Source organism: Vidua chalybeata, chromosome 30, assembly GCF_026979565.1.
Source record: "Vidua chalybeata isolate OUT-0048 chromosome 30, bVidCha1 merged haplotype, whole genome shotgun sequence".
NCBI lineage: Eukaryota > Metazoa > Chordata > Aves > Passeriformes > Viduidae > Vidua > Vidua chalybeata.
In genome coordinates, this window is record NC_071559.1 from 1,836,645 (window position 1) to 1,856,262 (window position 19,618).

Genomic DNA, 19,618 nt, shown 5'->3' on the forward strand with positions numbered 1-19,618 from the left:
GGAGTTGCGACACGTCCGGCGCACGGACAGGGACCGGGCACTCCCTGAGGCCAGGGCGGCTCGAGCCCCCAGCCCCCCTGCAGACCCACACACACCCAAGAAGGCCAAAAGTCACTTTTATTTATTTAGGCCCTGTCCAGGTTTAAGAAGTTTTAGGAAAAAAAAAAAAAAAAACCCAACAGCTGAGGAAAAAGAAGGAATTTGGGGTAAAACGGAGATGGTGACGCCAGGGGAAGTGGGGGAAGGTGGAGAAACTGGTTGCTTGTGCAGCGTTTAAAAATAGCATCAAAATCTGCAGAAGAAAATCTGCAGAAACCCCAGAAAACCGGTAGAAACCCCAGAAAAACTGCAGAAATCCAATAAAGTCTGCAAAAATCCTAGAAAACAGCACAAGGCCTGGGCACAGGCAGGGTATGGGAAGCCACTCAGTCCTCCTCCTCTTCCTCTTCCACGCAGCGGATGCGCTTCCGCCGCCCCCGGGGCTGTGGATCCTCCTCCTCCTCCTCCTCATCTTCCTCGGAGTGGGGAGCTGGGGGGGCCAGCCTGGTGCCTGTGGATGGAGGGAGAAGGGAGAGGGCTGAGCCCCCCAGGGATGTGGTAAAGGGGACAAGGGCAGGACAACCCCGACCCAGCAGTGCCCCTGGTGACACCCAGAGCCCCCTCAGCCCCCAGGAGTGAGCAGAGGGGCTGAACCCACCTGAGCTCCCACCATCCTCATCCTCGTCCTCGCTGGCGAGCTCCCGGCGCCTCTTGGTGCGTGGCTGCACCGGGCTGGGGACGGGGACAGGGACGGGCTCCTCGCTGCAGAGGATGGCACAGCTCAGCCACACATGGTGGGGGACCAGATCCCCTCCCCAGGCAGGGAGAAGATCCCCCACCCACCCCAAACCAGGACCCCACAAACTGAGAAGGGGACTCCGCTCTCACCTCTCCGAGTCTGATCCCAGCCCCGCTGGCAGCGGCTCTGCTGAGGAGCACAAGGAGGGGGGCTCAGACCCAGCCCCACACCTGGGGGTCCCACACCTCCAGCCCCACCCCTCACCTGGAGCCGGGTCCTGGGGGCACCCGGGTGGCTCTGACATGTCCTGGGGGGACCCTGAGGGGCCACGGTGGGCGATGGAGGCGGCCGCGTGCCGGAGCTGCTGCGGGGTGAGGGCGGCCGGGATGCGCCAGAAGGATTCCTGGGCAGAGAGGGGGGACATTGCAGGGCTGTGCTGGGAGCCAGGGGCTGGGGACAGGGAAGGGGACAGAGATGGATGGGGACAGAGACCTCACCTGCTCGCTGGCGGGGGGCCGCAGCCCCAGCTGCCGCAGCAGGCTCCGGAAGCGCCGGTCCTCCATGGCATCCTCGTTCTCCTCCGTCAGCGGCACCAGCGGCACCGGGTGGGACACGCCTGGGCCGGGAGCGCCGTCAGCGAGCCCCCGACCCCACAGCCCCCCCCCCCCCAGCTGACCCCCACCCCGCTCACCGTCCTCCTCGCGGTCCCCCGCCGCCCTCCGCAGGCAGTTCTCCAGCCACCGCAGCGGCCCGGCCAGCCCTGGGGACAGCAGGAGGTGACACAGGATCCGGCCCCACGGCCAAGCCCAGCTCGGGGTTTGCAGCCCCTCACTCACCTTCCCGATGCAGGTGCTGCGCCAGGTCCTGCCCAGCCCCTTCCTGGGGCACCCAGTGCTCCTCCATGCGGCCTTCCTCTGCTTCATCCTCATCCTCCTCTTCCTCGCTGTCCTCATCATCTCCTGAGCTGTCCTGGGCTGGCATGGCCGGGACACCTGTGGCAGCCTGTGGGAGCGGAGCCAGCGGTGTTTGGGTGCCCAGGATGGGGACAGGCCACGTTTGGGTGCCCCCAGGGTGGGACAGCACCCCCAGGGCACAGCCCAGTGTCCTCCAGCCCCCCATACCTGCCCGGGACCGGGGCCGTGGCTCTTCCTCCGGCGTTTCTTGTACAGCTCCTTGCGTTCGGCCACCAGCCCCAGCCCCAGCAGCTTCTCCACCACGCGAGCCCGCGAGCGCCGCGCCGTCAGGTGCTTCATGATGTTCCCCAGGACGTCTGTGGGGAGGAGGGTCAGGGTGGGGGGGCTACAGGGGGATTTTTGGGGTCTGCCCCCCGTGTCCAGCTCACCGTCCGAGCCGTGGAACTCCTCAAAGAGCCGTGTCAGCTCCTCCTCCTGTTCCTGCGTCCACAGCACAATGCGGGTGCCCTTCCTGGGGGGTGGGAAACAGCTGTGGGTCCCTGCCCTGGGGGAAGGTGAGTCCCTGCCCTGTCCCCGGGGGTCCCTGACCCACCTCTCCCGCGGGAAGTCCTTGGCACTGCTGGCCAGCCCCATCCGCACCAGCTGCTTCACCACCTGCTTCCGCGTCCGCCCGGGCGTCGGGAGATGGGCCAGGATGGCAGCGATGATGTCCCCACCTGTGGGACAGGAAGGATGCAGGGACAGAGCCCCTGCCACCCCTTGGAGGTCCTGCTGAGACCCCAGAGACCCCCAGTACCTTCCACCTCCTTGTACTTCCAGTACAGCTCCCGCAGTTCCTGCTCCTCCTGAGGGGTCCAGGGGGACACCCGGCTCCAGGTGGTCCTGGGGAGGGGAGGGAAGGGAGGTGAGGGGAGGGGAGGAGGGAGTGGCAGCCCCCTCCCCGGCCCCACTCACCCCTCTCCCTCCTGCAGGGAGCCATAGCCCTTGGTCATCTCACAGACGATGGCCGGGCTCTTCCAGAAGAGCAGCTCCACAAAGGCCTTTTTGTTGGTGGCCGCCAGCGCAAAGAACTTGCCCAGAATGAACTTGGCCAAGGTCACCAACTCCTGGGGACAGCAGGAGGGAGAGAGGGGTTGGAGGACACCAGGGACAGAGAGTGGGGGTGGGGGACACTGGGGACAAAAAGTAGGGCTGGAGGACACTGGGGACAGAGAGTGGGGCTGAGGAAAATTTGGAATACAGAGCAGGGCTGGGGAACACCAGGGATGGACAGAGGGGCTGAGGGATGTGAGCACAAAGAGTGAGGCTGGGGGACACCAGGGACTGAGCAGGGCTGGAGGACAGCAGGGATGGAGAGTGGGGCTGGGGCCTGCGCAGAGCAGGGCTGGGAGATTCTGGGGACTCAGTGGGGACAGAGGGAGAGCTGGGCGCTGCTGAGGACTGAGTGGGGCTGGGGGCTGCAGGGACAGAGCAAGATTGAGAGATTCTGGGGACTCACTGGGGCTGGGAGATGCTGGGGACTCGGTGGGGCTGGGAAATGCTGGGGACTGAGCGGGGCTGGGGGCTCCAGGGACAGAGCAAGGCTGGGAGATGCTGGGGAATCGGGGGGCTGGGAGATGCTGGGGACTGAGCGGGGCTGGGGGCTCCAGGGACAGAGCAAGGCTGGGAGATGCTGGGGAATCGGGGGGCTGGGAGATGCTGGGGACTGAGCAGGGCTGGGGGCTCCAGGGACAGAGCAAGGCTGGGAGATGCTGGGGAATCGGGGGGCTGGGAGATGCTGGGGACTGAGCGGGGCTGGGGGCTCCAGGGACAGAGCAAGGCTGGGAGATGCTGGGGACTGAGCAGGGCTGGGGGCTCCAGGGACAGAGCAAGGCTGGGAGATGCTGGGGACTGAGCAGGGCTGGGGGCTCCAGGGACAGAGCAAGGCTGGGAGATGCTGGGGACTTGGTGGGGCTGGGAGATGCTGGGGACTGAGCAGGGCTAGGGGCTCCAGGGACAGAGCAAGGCTGGGAGATTCTGGGGATTCAGTGGGGCTGGGAGATGCTGGGGACTGACTGGGGCTGGGGGCTGCAGGGACAGACCCCTCCCTGGGGGGGGCTCAAGGCCCTGTCTGACCTGGTGCGCGGCGGCCGCGGGGTCGCTGAGCAGGCGGTGGAAGAGGGCGAAGAGGGAGAGCTGGAAGAGCAGGGGCTCCATGTGCAGGTCGCGGGCCAGGCGGTGCAGCAGGCGCGCGGCGCAGTGGTTGGTGCGGGCGCTGTTCCGCGCGTACCCCCGCAGCAGCAGCACCAGCGCCCGCACCACGGGGGCACAGGCGAACCTGCCCGGCAGCGCCGTCAGTGCGGCCGCCCCGCAGCGGGACCCCCCCCCCCCCCCCGACCCTCCCCAAACCCTTCTCACCGCTTCAGGTAGTCGAGGAAGTTGAATTCCTTCTCTGACACCTGCAGGGTCTGCTCCTCTTCTTCCTCGTCCTCCTCTTCCTCCGGCTCTTCGGGCTCGGCGGGTGCGTTCCCTGCGGTGGGATGTGCTGAGGGTCTGCAGCGCCATGGCCCAAAGTTTTCCCACTTCCCAGGGTCGCAGGTGGGGACTCACTGGGCAGGGGAGCGACGAGGATCTCCCGAAGCAGCTGGGTCTCCTCGGGCGGCCCCACGTCCGCGGATCCAAACACATCCCCTTCGGGCCAGACCTCCCTGGGGACAGTGGGGACAGGCTGGCACCGTGTCCCCACGCCCCGGGCACGAGATGGGCATCACGGTGTTGGTACCTGGCTGAGCGCAGCAGCTGCAGGGCCTGGGGCACGTGGGAATCCCGCAGGCACTCCTGGATCCGCAGCACAGCCTCCGCGCGCTGCTCCTCCACCGGCGTCTCCGAGGCGGCGTCGAAGGGCACCATGTCCTCGGGGAGGGGCACCTCGCCCTGGGGCAGGACAGGGTTACCCTGTGCCCCACCAGCACCCCCAGAACCCCCCGTGGGGCCAGAGCCTTCCCTGGTACCTCCAGGCAGGCCTGGACCTGCGGGGCCAATCCTTCCCACAGCTGCTCCAGCTCCGCGGCGCTGGGCGGGGCGGGGGCCTCAGGCACATGAGGCTTCTTCTTCTTCTTCCTCCGCACACGTTTGCTCTGGGGGGCAAGGACGGGGTCAGGAGGGGCTGCCCGACCCCCAGGGACCCCCAAGGCAGGGCAGCCACACCCCACCTGCACCACGAGGTTGGCACGGCCGCGGCAGAAGCGCTCCAGCATGCGGAGGAAGAGGTGGGCCGTCTCCACCAGGTCCCGCAGGAAGCTGCGCGGCTGCTTGGTCTCGTCGAACTTGCGGAAGAGCGTGAGGAAGAGCTCCCGGTATTCCATCAGGTAGAAGATGTTGCCTGGGGAGGAGGGTTGGCAGTGGGAAGGGGTGGGTCAGGGACACCCCAGGCACGGGCAGAGGGACAGAGGGACTCACTCTTGATGACCTGGCTGCTGTCCCGCACCGCCTGCTCCGGCGAGCGGTCCATCTCCTGCACCGTCCGCAGCAGCTCCTGGTACGCCTTCAGGGCCAAGTGCATCCTGGGCATGGCAGTGGGGGGGGTCACAGGTGCCATGGGGGGTTCCCAGGTACCCCAGGAGTCCCAAATGCCCAAGGGGGTCTCAGGCAACACAGAGTCCCAGGTGTCCAGGGGTTCCTGGGTTCCCAGGGTATTCCAGCCACCAGGGAGGTCATAGGTGACCAGGGGGGTCCCAGGTGTCCAAGGGGTCCCAGGCACCAGAGGATCCCAAGTAGCTGGGGGTTCTAGACACCCAAGGGGTGTCCCAGGTATCCAAGCGGTCCCAGGCACTGGGGGTATCCCAGGTACTGTGGGAGTCCCAGGTGTCCAGAGGTCCCAGACACCATGGGGAGCCTCAGGTACTCAAGGAGAACCCCAGGTACTGGGATTCGCCACCAAAGGGTGTCCCAGGTGCCCTGGGGCATCCCAGCTGCTCACCTGTGGGCCCAGGTTGTCGCCTCCTTCTTGTCCATCAGTGCCATCTCGTAATAGGTGGTGAGGTTCTGCTCGATGAAGTGGAAGGCTCGGACCCCCACGGTCTCGGACACCAGCTCGGGCCGGAAGCCGTGGAGCCGGTTGAAGGCCATGAAGAAGGCGGTGGCCCACAGGTAATAGGTCTCATCGTGCTGCTGAGCCTTCTCCCGCACCAGCTGGTCCTGGGGGCGACCGGGGGGTCTCAGCGAGGGTCCCACAGCCTGAAGAGGGGATCCCGGCCCTCCCAGCCCCTCACCTTGACCAGCAGCATCAGGCGGTTGTAGCAGCCCTCCAGGAAGTCCTGGCAGAAGTGGCGCAGGAAGAGCCGGACGTTGCGGGCGGAGCGGCGCGAGGGCTCGGCCTCGGGGGCGGCCTGGCGGCGCCGGGGCAGCCGCCGGGGCTCCTTGCCCAGGTCGTGGGTGTAGCTCTTCAGCTGCAGCACATGGAGTGCCAGATTTATCCCTGTGGCATTGTCCTGGTGCCCCCTGCCACATCCCATCCCAATGCCCCCTGCTGCCTCCGTGCCACCCACCGTGTCCCCATTCCAGTGCCCCACACCGCGTCCCTGTTCCTGCGACCCCACCACAGTCCTGGTTCTGTGCTCTTCCAATCCTGTGTCCTACCTATGTGTCCCGTCCCTGTGCCACCCACCCACATTCCCATCTCAATGACCTCTGCCACATCCTCGTCCCAATGTTCCCCCATCACGTACCTGGCCCCATGCCCCCCACTGTGTTCCTGTCCCAGTAGCACCCTCTACATCCCTGGCCCTGTGTCCCTCTGCCCCCGGCCCAGCCCCATGCCCCCAACCACATCCCTGTCCCTGTAACCCCCACCATGTCCTTGTCCCTGTGCCCACTGCCACCTCTGGTTATGTGACCCCCACCACACCCCCATACCTGTACCCCCCCACCCACATCCCAGTGCCACCTGCCACATCCTTGACCCCATGCCCCACACCGTATCTTTAGCCTCGTGTCCCACCCACGTTCCTGTTCCCCTACCCCTTACCGTGTCCCCAGCCCCATGCCCCTCACCACATTCCTGCACCTCCCACCACGTCCTCGTCCCTCCACCCTGTGCCACATCCCCAGCACCACGTTCCACACACGTCCCTGTCCCCCTGCCACGTCCCCAGCCCTGAGCCCTTGCCCCACACTCACATTGTGCAGCCCTTTGTGGAACACCACGTCCCGGTCCCCGATGGACTTGACGCCCTGCAGGACGTAGGAGCCACCGAAGCGGGAGTGCCTGGCAGGGAACAGGGGCTGAGTGATGCTGTCCCCACCTCGAGGGTCCCATCCCTGCCACGGGGGGTGCCCCCTCCTCACCTGGATGGGCGCTGCCGTGCCCGGGTTCTCTTCTCTGCCAGCTCTCTCTGCCTCAAGGTCTCCAGCTCCTGCGTGTCCTCCCTGTGCTCGGCCCCTGCTGTCCCCTGTCCCAGCGCCGCCAGCTCCTCTGGGCTCTGCCAGCAGCTCTGTCAGCACTGTGGGGACTCTGGGTGGGGGGGTCCCTGCCCTGCCACCCCTGCCCCAGCTCACCTGGTCACGGAACATGAGGGAGATGATCTCCAGGACGTGCAGAGCCCACTGCTGCTCCACCTGGGCGCTGGCCAAGAATTTGAGCAGGTCATCCATCCCGCTGATGTGCAGTGCCCACAGCACCCGGTCGTGCACGCTGGCGTCACCGTCCACACCCTGCTGGGGATGGTGGCGTGGTGTCAGGGTCCCCGTGGAGCCACTGAGGCGCCAGATCTGTCAGGGAGCCAGGGAAGGGCCCTGTCTCAGTACCTGCTCCTCCGTGGGGTCTGGGGGCACGTGCAGCACGTTGCGCACCAGCAGCAGGATCCTCTCGATCAGCAGCGTGTCCTCCTCCTGCCGCTGCTCCCAATCCTGGGGGGACACAGCTGTCAGGGCCCCCCACAGCCCCCTGGGGGTCCCTGGCAGGGAGGGACCCCACAGCCCTGTGGGACAACAGACCCCACAGCCCCTGAGGGACCCCAGCAGGGACAGACCCCACAGCCCCTGAGAGATCCTCGGCAAGGACAGATCCCACAGCCCCCAGGGACCCGTGGCAGGGATGGACCCTGGAGCCCCCTGGTAATTCCAAGACCCTGCAGCCCCCACAGGAACCCCCAGCAGGAACAGAGCCTGCAGCCCCCTGAGGATCCCACCCACAGCCCCCCGAGGACAGGGCACTCACCAGCTGCAGGAGGTTGTAGAGCTTCTCACTGAGCACCACGAACACCTTCTCGCTGGCAAAAGCCTGCAGAGACCCCACGTGAGCACGGGAATGTGGGCAAAGCCCCTCGCCCACAGCGTGTCCCTGGGCAGACTCACCTCCTTGTAGGCCTGCAGGTAGGACAGCACCTGGAGGAAGTGGTGGCGGGAGGTGGCATCTGCTGGCACCTTCCCAAAGCAGAGCAGGGCGGGCTGCGTCAGGTTCACCATCAACCTGTGAGGGAGTAGAGGCGTGTGAGGGACCCCTGCCCAGCAAGGAGCCCCCCACAGGGCCACCCCAGGCCACAACCCTGCCCCCTGATACCTGATGACAGCGTCGAAGAGCACCTTTTCCTGGGGGTACTGCACCAGGATGGGCAGGAGGTCGTTCTGCAGGATTTGGGCTGCCCCCAGCTGCTGCCGCACGTCCCGGCTCTCATCCTCGTGGCGCAGGTACCGGATCAGGTCCTTGACGCTCTCTGGGGACACGGGGCCATCAGTCCCCGCCATCCCCGGCCGCCCCACCCCTCAATCTCCCCAGTGCCCATCTACCTAGGCAGTCAGGCTCCCGGTGGTACACGTCGCCCTCCAGGTAGCCCAGGGCACTGCAGGTGGCCAGGAGCTCGCAGTTCATCATGTACCAGTCCATACAGCGCGGGGCTGCACACGGGACCAGCACCGGGGGCCACCTGGGGGCCGCTGTCAGCACTGGGTACCCCCGGGCTGGAGTTCTCCCACCCCTTCTGGGCTCCCCTGGTACAGGCCCACCTGCTGGTCCCGGTCCCCCAGATCCTGGGGCACCCTCCGGTCCCAGTCTCCCCAACACCGACAAACCTCCCAGGCCCGGTCCCGCTCGGTACCGGACCCCACCGATGCCACAGCAACGCCCGTTACCGCCTCGATCCCAGCGCACCTCCCAGTCTCGGTCCACCCCGATACCGGCGCACCCCAAGCCCCGGTTCCTCCGATTCCATAACACCCTTCCAATTTGGGCTCCTCCCCAGCCACGGATGCCAGTCGGCCCCGCTGCCTTCTCGATCCCGGAGCATTCCTGACCCCCTCCTCGCCCGATCCCGGATCTCAGCCCCCAGTTTCCCCTGGACGCCCTCCCCCCCGATCCCGGAGCACTCCCCGGGCCCGCCGATCCCGGAACACCCTCCAGAGCCCGCAGCACCCGGAGGTCCCGGTTCCCCCGATCCCGTATCAACCCCCCCGTTCCGATCCCCTCCGATCCCGAAACACCCCCCTGGTTTCGGTGACCCCGGATGACCCCCAGTCCCCGGTCCCGGGCGGTCCTGGGACACTCCCCGCCCCCGGACCCCCCGATCCCGGTCTCCCCCGATGCCGGGCCCTGTCCCGCTCACCGCCGCCCCGTCCCCGCCGCCCTCACGGCCGCGCTCCCGGTCCCGGCGCGGGGGCGGCGTTACACAACCGCCCCAGTTCCCGCGGGCCGAGGCCCCGCCCCGCCCGCACCCTTCAAGCGGCAACCCGCACTGAGCACCCCGGTGCTCCCCCTGGTGCCCCCCCTCCTCCGCACAACCCCCACCGTCCACCACCGGCACAAACCGGCGGCTCGGTGCCCCGAGGTGCCCCCAATCCCCCTGCCCTCGCCCCCCGGCCCGCGGCGTTGAGGGGTGGAAGACGGGAGGGGGTCTTTGCGGGGAAGACACGCGGTGGCGGCGTTGCCCTTTTAAGAACGGCGCTGGCTGGGCGGAGCCTGCCCCGGGCGCGGGAACGGCCGGCACCTCCCGTCACCCGCCGAGCGGGCTCCGGTGTCCCCCCCCCCGCCACAGCTCGGTCCCTCCCGGTTCCCGGCGTCGGGCACGGCCGCGAGCGGTTACCAAAATAAAAGAGCAGGTTTAATTCACCGAACACAGAAGTCCCGCCGCGGCGGGGCGGGGCGGCCCCAGCCCGGTACGGGCAGCCCCGGGCAGCCCAGTGGCCGGTTCCCGGCAGCGGGGCCCCGCCGCCGCCCGCCCGCCGCGCCGCGCCGCACACACACGCACCACACGCACCGCGGCGGCCCCGTCACAGCAAAGCAGCGGCGGGCGCGGGGCCGCGCCCCGGGACGGGCCCCGTCACAGCCCCTGCGTCTTCAGCTCCAGCGGCTCTGCCGGCGGCTCGGGCGGCGGCTCGGCGGCGGCGACGGCGGCGGCGGCGGTGACGGCGGTGGGGGCGGGCGGCTCTCCCTTGAGGGCGGCCAGGCGCTCGGCCAGGCTGCGTGGCCGCGGGCACAGCGCGAACTCGTACAGCACCGCGCCCAGCGCCGCGCCCAGCAGCGGGCCCGCCCAGTACACCTGCGGGGGGGCGGCGTGGGCACCGGCACCGGGGGGACCCCGGCCCCCCGCCCTTCGGGGCACGGCGCCCACCCCGCTGACGCTCGGGCGCCAGCCCAGTCGGGGCTCACCGTTTCCCGGTGAGCGGGGGACGGCCGCGTGTGCCCCTCCCCGGGATATCGGGGGGCAGGACTCGTCTCCCGCTCCCCGGGATATCGGGGGGTACCCAGCACCCTGGGGTGCTGCTGTCACCGTGGCAGCCGCCCGCCTTCGGTGGGGACACAGCGGCTGGGGAGGGACCGGGGGGGGGCCCGGGGCGGGTTTTTTGGGGGTCCCCGTGTCCCCCCCACTTACCCAGTGGTTGGCGAAGTTGCGGGTGATGACGGCGGGGGCGAAGGAGCGAGCGGGGTTCATGCTGGCGCCCGTGTAGTGGATCTGTGGGGGGATGGGGCAGTGGGGGGCTGGACAGCTGCCCCCCACCCCCTTCCCAGCCCCCGGGGTCCCAGCACGAGGGTCCCCGCGGCCGCCCTTACCCCGAAGAGGTGGCCGAGGGCGAGGGAGAAGCCGACGGGCACGGCGGCCATGGCCGGGCGCCCGTCGTGACGGTCATCGAAGCTGGCGAAGACGCAGAGGACGAACTGGGCGGTCAGGAGCAGCTCCACCACCGTGCCCTGGCCCGGGCCCACGCCGGGGTGCAGCTGCGCGGGGAGAGGGCTCAGCACCCCGAAAAGTTGCTCCCCCATTCCCCCCCAGCACCCCAAATCCTCCCTCGTTATCCTTCCACACCCCAAAACCCCACTGTACCACAAACCCCCCTCATCCTCTAACTCCTCCGGGACGCCCAGCCCTCAATACTGTCCCCCATCAATCCAAACCCCAGAGCATCTTCTGGACCCCCCGATCCACCATCAGACCCCTCAAACACCTCTGAACCGCAGAACCCCCATTACAGCCCCATGGTATCCCTAAACACCTCCTGGACCACCCCCACCCCAATTCCCCCAAACCCCTCATCCCCCCATTACCGCCCCATGGTAACCCAGATCCCAAAACAATCCCTGCATTCCCCCAGTCCTTCCAAATCCCCAAAGCACCTCAGACCCCCAAACACCTCCTGGAGCCCTCAATCCCCCCAAACCCTCATTCCAGCCTCCACCCCATGGTGCCCCAGCCCTGCAGACACGCCCAGCCCCCCAATCCCCCCCGTGCCCCTGCTCACCGCGCTGAGGCCGAGGGTGCCGCGGACGGGGCCCGGGGTCACCCCGTAGAGCACCCCGGCGCCGGCCAGCATGCCCAGCACCTGGGCCAGCAGGTAGCCCAGGGCACGGGGCAGGGAGAGCTGCGAGGCCATCAGGAAGGCCAGCGTGATGGCCGGGTTGACGTGGCCCCCGCTGACATGGCCCAGCGCCTGCACCAGGGTGGTCTGGGCCAGCCCGAAGGCCAGGGCGGACCCCACGACGCTGGGGGGGCCCGGGGCCCAGCGCAGGGAGGCCCCCAGCCCCAGCAGGGCATAGAGGAGGCTGCCCAGGAACTCGGCCAGGACGGCCCTCCAGAAGGCGGACGAGCGCAGCTCCCGCATGGCCTGGCCCCGCTGCCCTCCACGGCCCCGCTCCCCTCCCCGGGGGCCGCCCGCGCCCACCTTTATAAGGCCCCCCCGGGCCGGCCCCGGGGGTGGGATCCCACCTCCGCCACCCCCCGTTAACCGCTTCGCCGCCCGGGGCACGGGACCGGTGACACGCGGCGAGGAACTCCCCCCGAGCCCCCCGCGCAGCCCCGCACCCCCCGATAGTGGGGATCCCCCCAGAGCTGCGCCGCCCCCATCCCTGGGGTTGCCTGGGGAGGGGGGGGCTGTGACCCACTGGTGCCGTCAGTGCGGTTTAGGGGGGTTTAAGGGACCGCCTTGCTCGGGGTCAGCACTGACACACCTCCCACACCCCCCCCCCCCAAAATGTTTTGGGGACACTTTGGGGCAACCCCCGCTGGGAGCCGCCCCCACCCCGCGGGAGGGGCCCTGGGTGGGCCCCCCCAGGGCCAGCCCCGCTGGGGGCCGCGGGGTGTCCCCCCCCCCCCCGGTGCTGTTGTCTGCGGGAGGGTTTATTCAGCCCGGCTTAGCGGGCGCTCAGTCCCCGGCCGGGGGGATTAGGGCTCGGCCCGGCCATTGGCGCCCGCCGGAATCTGCCGGGGCTGCAGAGGCCACCACAAAGCGCTTTGCTGCGCTCAGCTCCCCGGCACGGGACGGGCTGACGGGGGGTCCCGGCCCCCGCCCTCGCTGGGGGGCCGCGGGGAGGGCGCGCCAGCCCGCCCGCCTGCCCGCAGCCCCGGTGTCGCGGTGCCGGGGCACACCGAGGGCGCAGGGCGGTGGTCGTTACCCCCCCCCCCGTCCCCTCACAGCATCACTCCGCACCCACCTGCGACCCCAACACACCTTTAATCCCCGCACGGGGGAGAGGACAGTAAAAGGGGAGGGGGCACGGAGGCCCCCATCCTGTGGGTGCCCCACGAAGGTTCTGGCGGCGGCGAGGATCCGGTGCCAGGGTGTGGAGGATCGGGGGGCTGCGGTGGAGCGGGGGGGCTCAGGCAGTGCCCTGCTCCCGCTGCTCGGCCGGGGGGGCCGGGGGGCCGTGGGCCACCGAGGAGGGGGACAGGCTGGGGGTCTCCACCAGAGCCACGTCCCGGCAGGCGAGGCAGGCACCCAGCTTCTCCCGGGAGGCTCCGGGAGCCAGGATGAACTCGTAGGAGAGCCCGGCCAGCACCGCGCCCAGCACCGGCCCCAGCCAGTACACCTGGAGGGGCACAGAGCGTTGGGGTGTCCCAGGGACGGGGGGGAGCAGGGGTGGGGGCTGCCCGGGGGTGGGGGGGGACAGGGCACCCCACCCCAGGGATGGGGACTGAGCAGAGGAACCTGCCCCCAGGGATGAGGGCAGCCGTGGGGAGGGGGTGTCACTTGTTTGGGGCAGGGGGACTGGGGAAGGGGGCCAATCCCGGGGATGGGGATGAGGTGGGGCTTGTCCCCCAGTAGGGGGGACACACTGGTCCTGCGATGGTGACACCATGAGGACCCTGGGGGACACAGCTGGTGCTGACCTATGCCAGGGGGACCCAGCCAAGGGAAGGAAAGACCAGGAACCTTCGCTGTCCTGGGGTGGGGATGGGGCCGCAGCGGTCACACGCTGCAGCCGGGGGACCCACCCTTACTTGGGGACTCCGGGGGAGCCCGAGGGTGCCCCCAACTCACCCAGTGATGATCCCAGACACCGGTGACGATGGCCGGCCCCAGCGAGCGCGCGGGGTTCATGCTGCCCCCCGAGAACGGCCCCTGTGGGAGACAGGGGGGTCAGGGGCTGGTGGCATGGGGACCCCCTGGGCGGGTGGGACACAGCGGGGTCCTTACTGCGGCCAGGGCACCGGCGGCCACGGCGCTGCCCAGGGCCAGCCCGGCCTGCGGGGCTGCGTGCTCAGCGGCGGCGAAGGCGGCCAGTGCCAGCTGGAAGGTGGCGAAGGTCTCCCAGGCCAGCGCTGTCCCCGCTGTCCCCACCGCGCTCACCTGCGGGAGGGACACCTGTGCAGTGCCAGGTGACGGGGACAGGGACGGGGATGGGGGCACTCACCGTGGTGACGAGGCCGGTGTCGTCCGGCAGCGCTGCACGGGCAGCAGCAGAGGCCAGCGTGGCCCCCGTGCACTGGGCCAGGACCCCCGCGGCCCCACGCAGGGCGCTCAGCTTGCGGGTGCACAGCAGGGCCAGCGTCAGTGCGGGGTTGGCCTGGGGCCCCCCGAGGGTGCAGACGAGCCCCCCGGCCACCAACCCCCCGGCCAGCGCCGGTGCCAGTGGCCCCGGGGCTGCCGAAGCCCCCAGGACCACCCCCACGAAGATGAGGGTCGCCGCCAGCTCCGCCAGCACCCACCGCCAGAAGCGGCCGCTGTGCAGCTCCTGGGGGGACAGTGGGGCCGGGGGTCACCCCACGGGCACTGCCAGCAGCGGGTGGCACAGAGAGGGGATGACATGGGGGCAGGGGGCCTTGGGGACGGGGTATCTCAGGGGTGGGGCGCCCAAGGATTGGGTGTCTCGGGGATGGGGTGCCCTGGCAACAGGATGCCCCAGTGATTGGGTACCAGGGTGATGGGGTACTTTCGTTAGGGTGCCCCCCAGTAACTGGGTACCACAGAGGGGGGGGTCCCTTGATGATGGGGTACCCTGGTGATGGGGTGCCCTGGTAACAGGATACCCCAGTTTTTGGATACCCACGGGGATGGGGTACCTCAGAGTTGAGGGATCGGACCCCTCAGCACCTGGGCACCACATTGGGGGGTACCAGGGCAATGGGGTGCCGTGGCAACAGGATGCCCCAGTTTTTGGGTACCCACGGGGATGGGGTACCTCAGGGAATGGGACCCCTCAGTCCCTGGGCACTGCGGTGACAGGATGTCCTGGCAATGGGGCTGCAGGGGGTCACAGGGATGAAGGTGGGGACAGAGCCACAACAGGGCCAGGGGCCACGGTGAGGGGCACGCAGAGACCCCCTGTGCCAGGGCTACGGGCTGGGCACTGAAGTGACAGGCTTGGGGAGTCCCCACGAGTTAGGGGCTGCTCACCCACCCCCCCTGGCAGGGAGGGACTGGGGCTGTGGCTTTGGGGGGGCTGGGGGGTCAGGGCTGCTCGCAGGGTCTTACCTCCCTGATGGCCATGGTGCAGCTGTGGGAGAGGGGAGCGCAGAGCACACCCGGGGCGGGGGCACCTCCTGCCCCCTGGCACTGCCACCCCTGTCCCTGTCACCCCCTCGCTTTCCTGCCACCCCCCAGCACTGCCACCCCCTTGGCACAGGGCAGCCCTGAGGTGCTGAGGGTGGGGCAGGACTTTGGGAGGGGGCTGCAGGGGTCCTTGGCTTGGAGCATCCCTGGGTGCCATGGCAACCCCCGGGACCCTTTGGGATGTTGCCAGGACAACCAGAGATGAAAGGCTGGGATGAAAGGCTGGGGGGGATGGGGGGGGGGGGGTCACACATCTGTGGTGAGAGTGGGGACAGGGCTGTCCCTGGGGGGGTTGAACACCTGGGATGAGCACAGGGACCCTCAGGGAGGGGCTGAGGGGGTCACGGGGGACAGGGTGACACACTTGGGATGAGCATGGGGACAGGGTCCTGGGGGGACTGAGGGGGTCACAGGGGACAGGGTGACACACCTGGGATGAGCATGGGGACAGGGTCCTGGGGGGACTGAGGGGGTCACAGGGGACAGGGTGACACACCTGGGATGAGCATGGGGACAGGGTCCTGGGGGGACTGAGGGGGTCACAGGGGACAGGGTGACACACCTGGGATGAGCACAGGACACGGGGCCGTGCCCTGGGGGGGTGGGGGGGGTGGCAATGTCACACATGTGGGACAAGAGTGGGGACAGGGTCCCTGGTGGGGCAACAGGAGGGGTGACACACGTGGACTGAGATGGGGACAGGGCTGTCCCTGGCAGGGGGACCAGGATGGGTCACACACCTGGGACAAGAACTGGGGACAGGGCTGACCCCGGGGGGGTCACACAATTGACACAAACTGGGGGGCACAGGGCTGTCCCCGGCGGGGGGGGGGGGGGGGGTCACACACCTGACACAAACTGGGGGACAGGGGTGTCCCAGGGAGTGTCATACACCTGCCACGACCTGAGCTGGGGGACAGGGGTGACCCGGGGGGGGGTCACACACCTGCCACAAAACCAGGGGGGACAGGGCTGTCCTGGGGGGGGGGGTCACACACCCGGGACGAGCTCGGGGCCGCCGGGGCTGACCCCACCGTGCCGGTCCCCGTGGGGGCAGTGGGAGGGGTCCGGGGGTGGGGGGGGCCAGCCCCGGTGCCCCCCCCCCCCCCGGGCCGTGGCTCTGCCGGCTCAGCACCGGCCCCGCACGTGGGGTGAGTCAGCGGGCGAAGCCCTGGCTCAGCACGGGGGGGCCCCGGCGCTGCTGAGCCCGGCAAAGCCAGAACAATCCGCGGCCACAAAGGGCTGGGACAGCGCCGGGACACGCGGGGGGACACCGCGGGGACAGCCCTGGGGGGCTTGGGGGGGGGGGTCTATCCGGGGGGGACACCGGGGGACAGCCCTGGGGGCTGGGGGGGGGGTCCCAGGGGAAATACGGGGGGGTTTATGTGGGGGAGACACAGGGGGTTATAAGGGGGGGACAATGGGGAGGGGAGATGAGGGGGACACTCGAGGGGGACATGTGGGGAACACACTGGGGGGACACTGTGGTGGGACAGTCACGGGGGGGACACAGGGAGGGGACACCGAGTGGGACAAGGAGAGAAATGGAGGGGGTCCCCAGGACCCTGTGCCCCCCCGTGTCATCCCTGTCCCCCCGGCTGAGCTCGTGCCAGGGCTGGGACCCCCATTCTGTCCTGACAGAATGTTCCTGGGATTCTGTGTCACCTCACTGACCCTCTGGGGACCACCAAGACCTACAGACCCCCCAGGTGCCCCCAAGCCCCCCCCCCTCCATCTTGTCTTGTAGACCCTCATAGGTGCCCTACGATCCCTCTAACCCTGCCCTACAGACCCTCCAGCTGCCCCATCCTGCCCCACAGGCCCCCCCAGTACTCCCAGGTCTGTTCTCCAGCACAGGTGCCCCCACGATGCCCCACAGAGCCCCCCCCAAGTGTCCTATGACCCCCCCAACCCTGCCCATGGACTCCCTCAGGAGCCCCCTTCTCCCTTACAGACTCCCCCAGAGGTGCCCCCAGCACCCCCAGTCCTACCCTACAGACCCCCCAAGATGCCACAACCTGCCCCAAAGACGCCCCTCAGGGTCCCCCAGTCCTGCCCTACAGACACTCAGCTGTGTGGGCAGCCAGGATGCCCCAGAGCCCCCTCAGGTGCCCTCAGAATCCTCCCATCCTACTCTACAGAACCCCCAGCACCCCTGAGTCCTTCCCTGCAGACCCCAGAGCCCGCTAGAAACGCCAGTCTCGCCCCACAGACCCTCAAGACCCCCCACAGACCCCTCAGGTGCCCCCCAGACCCCTCAGGTGCCCCCCAAATTCTCCCTTTCCCGACTCCAAGATGGCGGCCCCCACCGCTCCCTCAGAACGGGGCGGGGCCTGCCGCAGTCACGTGACGGAGGAAAGACTCCAATATGGCGGCGGGCGGGGTGTGGTGTCGGACCACGTGACCAACGCTTCCAAAATGGCCGCGCCCACGATGAGGGCGGGGAGGCGGGGCCGAGGGGGGTAATGGCGGCGGTGGGCGGGGCTTAAATTAAAGGGGCCGCGCCGTACCGGGGTGGGGAGTCCGTGACATCCCCCCGGTGCGGAGGGGGGCTCGGGGGGTGCAGCCCCCCCGGGGGTTCGTGAGAGTGACCCCTCCTCCCGGTTGACGCCGCTGCGGCAGAGGATGGGTGCGGGATCCCCCCCCGCCGCCGCGTCCCCCCGGTGTTCCCCCGGTGTCCCGGGCGGTCTGGGGGGGGTCTCACTGGGGGACGCCTCATTTGGGAGGGGGGGGGGGTGAGACCCCCCGGGGGGTTCTTGGCTGTCGTGGGGCTGACGGGGGTCACTGGGGGGAGGGGGTGACAGGCGGTATCCGGGGTGACACCGGGGGGCACCGGGGGGGCGACACCGGGGGAGAACGGGCAGCACCGGGGGGGTGACACCAGGGAAGAACGGGCAGCACCGGGGGGAGGACGGGCGGCACCGGGGGGGGTGACACCGGGGGAAGACGGGAGGCACCGGGGTGAGGACGAGGAAAAACCGGGGGAGGACGGGGCAGCACCGGGGGGTGACGGGGAACACCGGAGGAGAACGGGCAGCACCGGGGCGGGGATCGGCGCTAGGACCCGGCGTGGCGGGGCCCGCCCGGATTCCAGGCTGGCTCCCGGTGTGACGTCACGCCCGGTCCCGGCCCCTCGCGCTCGGGAAAATGCTGCTCTCGGTGCCGCCGCGCTCGGGGCTCCCCGCCTTCGCCTACAACAAGGGCGGCAAGAAGGTACCGGCCCCGGGGGGGGTGGGCGGCGGCCGGGGGGGCTCGGGGGGCCCGGCCCGGCGGGGGGGGGGGAACGAGCGGGGGCGGGTCCGGGGCCGTCCCGGCGGGACAGGCCCGGGGTGGGGGGCGGGGAATGGGGTTCTGGGAAGGGGGTGGGGGTCGGGGGGGACACCCCTGGGAGCCAACCCCCCCCACCGGCGGCGGCGACCGGAGCTCCGCTCATCGCCCCGCTCCGGTTCTACCGGCGGGGGGGAGGGGGGTTCGTGTGTGTTCGCCCCTCCCACCCCGTTCGTGCCTCAGTTTCCCCACCCCCCCCCACCCCGGTCAGTAGTGCTGGGGGAGGCGGGGGGACCCCCCTGGCCACCTCCCTCCCCCCCCTTCCACCGGGGGGACACCCCGGGCTCGGCAGGGGCGGGATTTGGGGGGGGATCGCGGAGCTGGGGTGGGGGTGGGGGACAGGCGACAGGGACCCCCCCCTGTGGGGGCGAGGGGACCCCGGGACAGGGGGTGACAGGGGCTCTGGATGGGGGGGGGGGGGGGGGGGTGCGGGGGTCCCCCAGATGTGGGGACCCCCAGAGTGGGGTGATGGGAAGCCCGGTGGAGAGGGGGATGGGGAGCCTCGGGGGAGAGGGTCGGGGGGGTCCCCGGGGGGGGGAGGAGGAGGGTGGGGACCCCCGGGAGGGGAGGATGGGGAGCAGGGGGGGTTGGGGGGATGATGATGACCAAGGGGGGATAATGGGGTCCAGGGGGGAAATTATGGGGTCCAGGGGGGAGATAATGGGGTTGGGGGGGAGATAATGGGGTCCAGGGGGAAATAATGGGGTTGGGGGAGATAATGGGGTCCAGGGGGGAAATTATGGGTCCAGGGGGGAGATAATGGGGTTTGAGGGGAGATAATGGGGTCCAGGGGGGAAATAATGGGGTTGGGGGAGAAATTATGGGGTCCAGGGGGGAAATAATGGGGTTGGGGGGAGATAATGGGGTCCAGGGGGAAATAATGGGGTTGGGGGGAGATAATGGGGTCCAAGGGGGGATAATGGGGTCGAGGGGAGATAATGGGGTCCAGGGGGGAAATTATGGGGTCCAGGGGGGAGATAATGGGGTCCAGGGGGGAAATAATGGGGTTGGGGGAGAAATATGGGGTCCAGGGGGAAATAATGGGGTTGGGGGGAGATAATGGGGTCCAGGGGGAAATAATGGGGTTGGGGGGAGATAATGGGGTCCAAGGGGGGATAATGGGGTCGAGGGGAGATAATGGGGTCCAGGGGGGGAAATTATGGGGTCCAGGGGGGAGATAATGGGGTCCAGGGGGAAATAATGGGGTCCAGGGGGGAGATAATGGGGTTGAGGGGAGATAATGGGGTCCAGGGGGAAATAATGGGGTCCAGGGGGGAGATAATGGGGTCGAGGGGAGATAATGGGGTCCAGGGGGGGAAATTATGGGGTCCAGGGGGGAGATAATGGGGTTGAGGGGAGATAA

At 69.1% G+C, this 19,618-nt stretch overlaps 3 protein-coding genes across 10 annotated transcripts; all 3 read right to left on the reverse strand.

Moving 5' to 3' along the window:
* Positions 1-103: 103 nt before the first annotated feature.
* Positions 104-9,313, reverse strand: TIMELESS (timeless circadian regulator). 7 transcript variants are annotated; one of them, XM_053967420.1, is made up of 30 exons: positions 9,270-9,313; positions 8,458-8,594; positions 8,231-8,384; positions 8,026-8,140; positions 7,889-7,951; positions 7,477-7,578; positions 7,228-7,386; positions 7,018-7,151; positions 6,850-6,937; positions 5,943-6,119; positions 5,651-5,868; positions 5,131-5,234; positions 4,884-5,053; positions 4,683-4,808; positions 4,454-4,605; positions 4,282-4,379; positions 4,090-4,201; positions 3,808-4,009; positions 2,647-2,798; positions 2,489-2,574; positions 2,285-2,408; positions 2,121-2,203; positions 1,900-2,048; positions 1,615-1,780; positions 1,470-1,538; positions 1,276-1,394; positions 1,043-1,181; positions 928-967; positions 698-801; positions 104-550 (listed from the first exon to the last, which is right to left on the reverse strand). In XM_053967420.1, the coding sequence occupies exons 2-30, from the start codon at positions 8,552-8,554 to the stop codon at positions 426-428; spliced, it is 3,627 nt and encodes a 1,208-aa protein (XP_053823395.1). In that variant the 5' UTR covers positions 8,555-8,594; positions 9,270-9,313; the 3' UTR covers positions 104-425. The 7 variants fall into 7 exon arrangements, with proteins under 7 accessions (XP_053823395.1, XP_053823397.1, XP_053823396.1 ...); XM_053967422.1 differs by having other exon boundaries at positions 8,458-8,565; positions 9,270-9,307; XM_053967421.1 differs by lacking the exon at positions 9,270-9,313 and adding an exon at positions 8,674-8,997.
* Positions 9,314-9,950: 637 nt separating this feature from the next.
* MIP (major intrinsic protein of lens fiber) lies at positions 9,951-11,905 on the reverse strand. Its single transcript, XM_053967655.1, has 4 exons — positions 11,401-11,905; positions 10,715-10,879; positions 10,536-10,616; positions 9,951-10,202 (listed from the first exon to the last, which is right to left on the reverse strand). Exons 1-4 carry the CDS (start codon positions 11,758-11,760, stop codon positions 9,984-9,986), a joined length of 825 nt encoding a protein of 274 aa, XP_053823630.1. The 5' UTR covers positions 11,761-11,905; the 3' UTR covers positions 9,951-9,983.
* Positions 11,906-12,590: 685 nt separating this feature from the next.
* LOC128801625 (aquaporin-4-like) lies at positions 12,591-16,204 on the reverse strand. Of its 2 annotated transcripts, XM_053967657.1 has the most exons (6): positions 14,851-16,204; positions 14,085-14,110; positions 13,790-13,900; positions 13,573-13,725; positions 13,417-13,497; positions 12,591-12,964 (listed from the first exon to the last, which is right to left on the reverse strand). In XM_053967657.1, exons 1-6 carry the CDS (start codon positions 15,083-15,085, stop codon positions 12,755-12,757), a joined length of 816 nt encoding a protein of 271 aa, XP_053823632.1. In that variant the 5' UTR covers positions 15,086-16,204; the 3' UTR covers positions 12,591-12,754. The 2 variants fall into 2 exon arrangements, with proteins under 2 accessions (XP_053823632.1, XP_053823633.1); XM_053967658.1 differs by having other exon boundaries at positions 13,790-14,110; positions 14,851-14,953.
* Between the last annotated feature and the right edge of the window lie 3,414 nt (positions 16,205-19,618).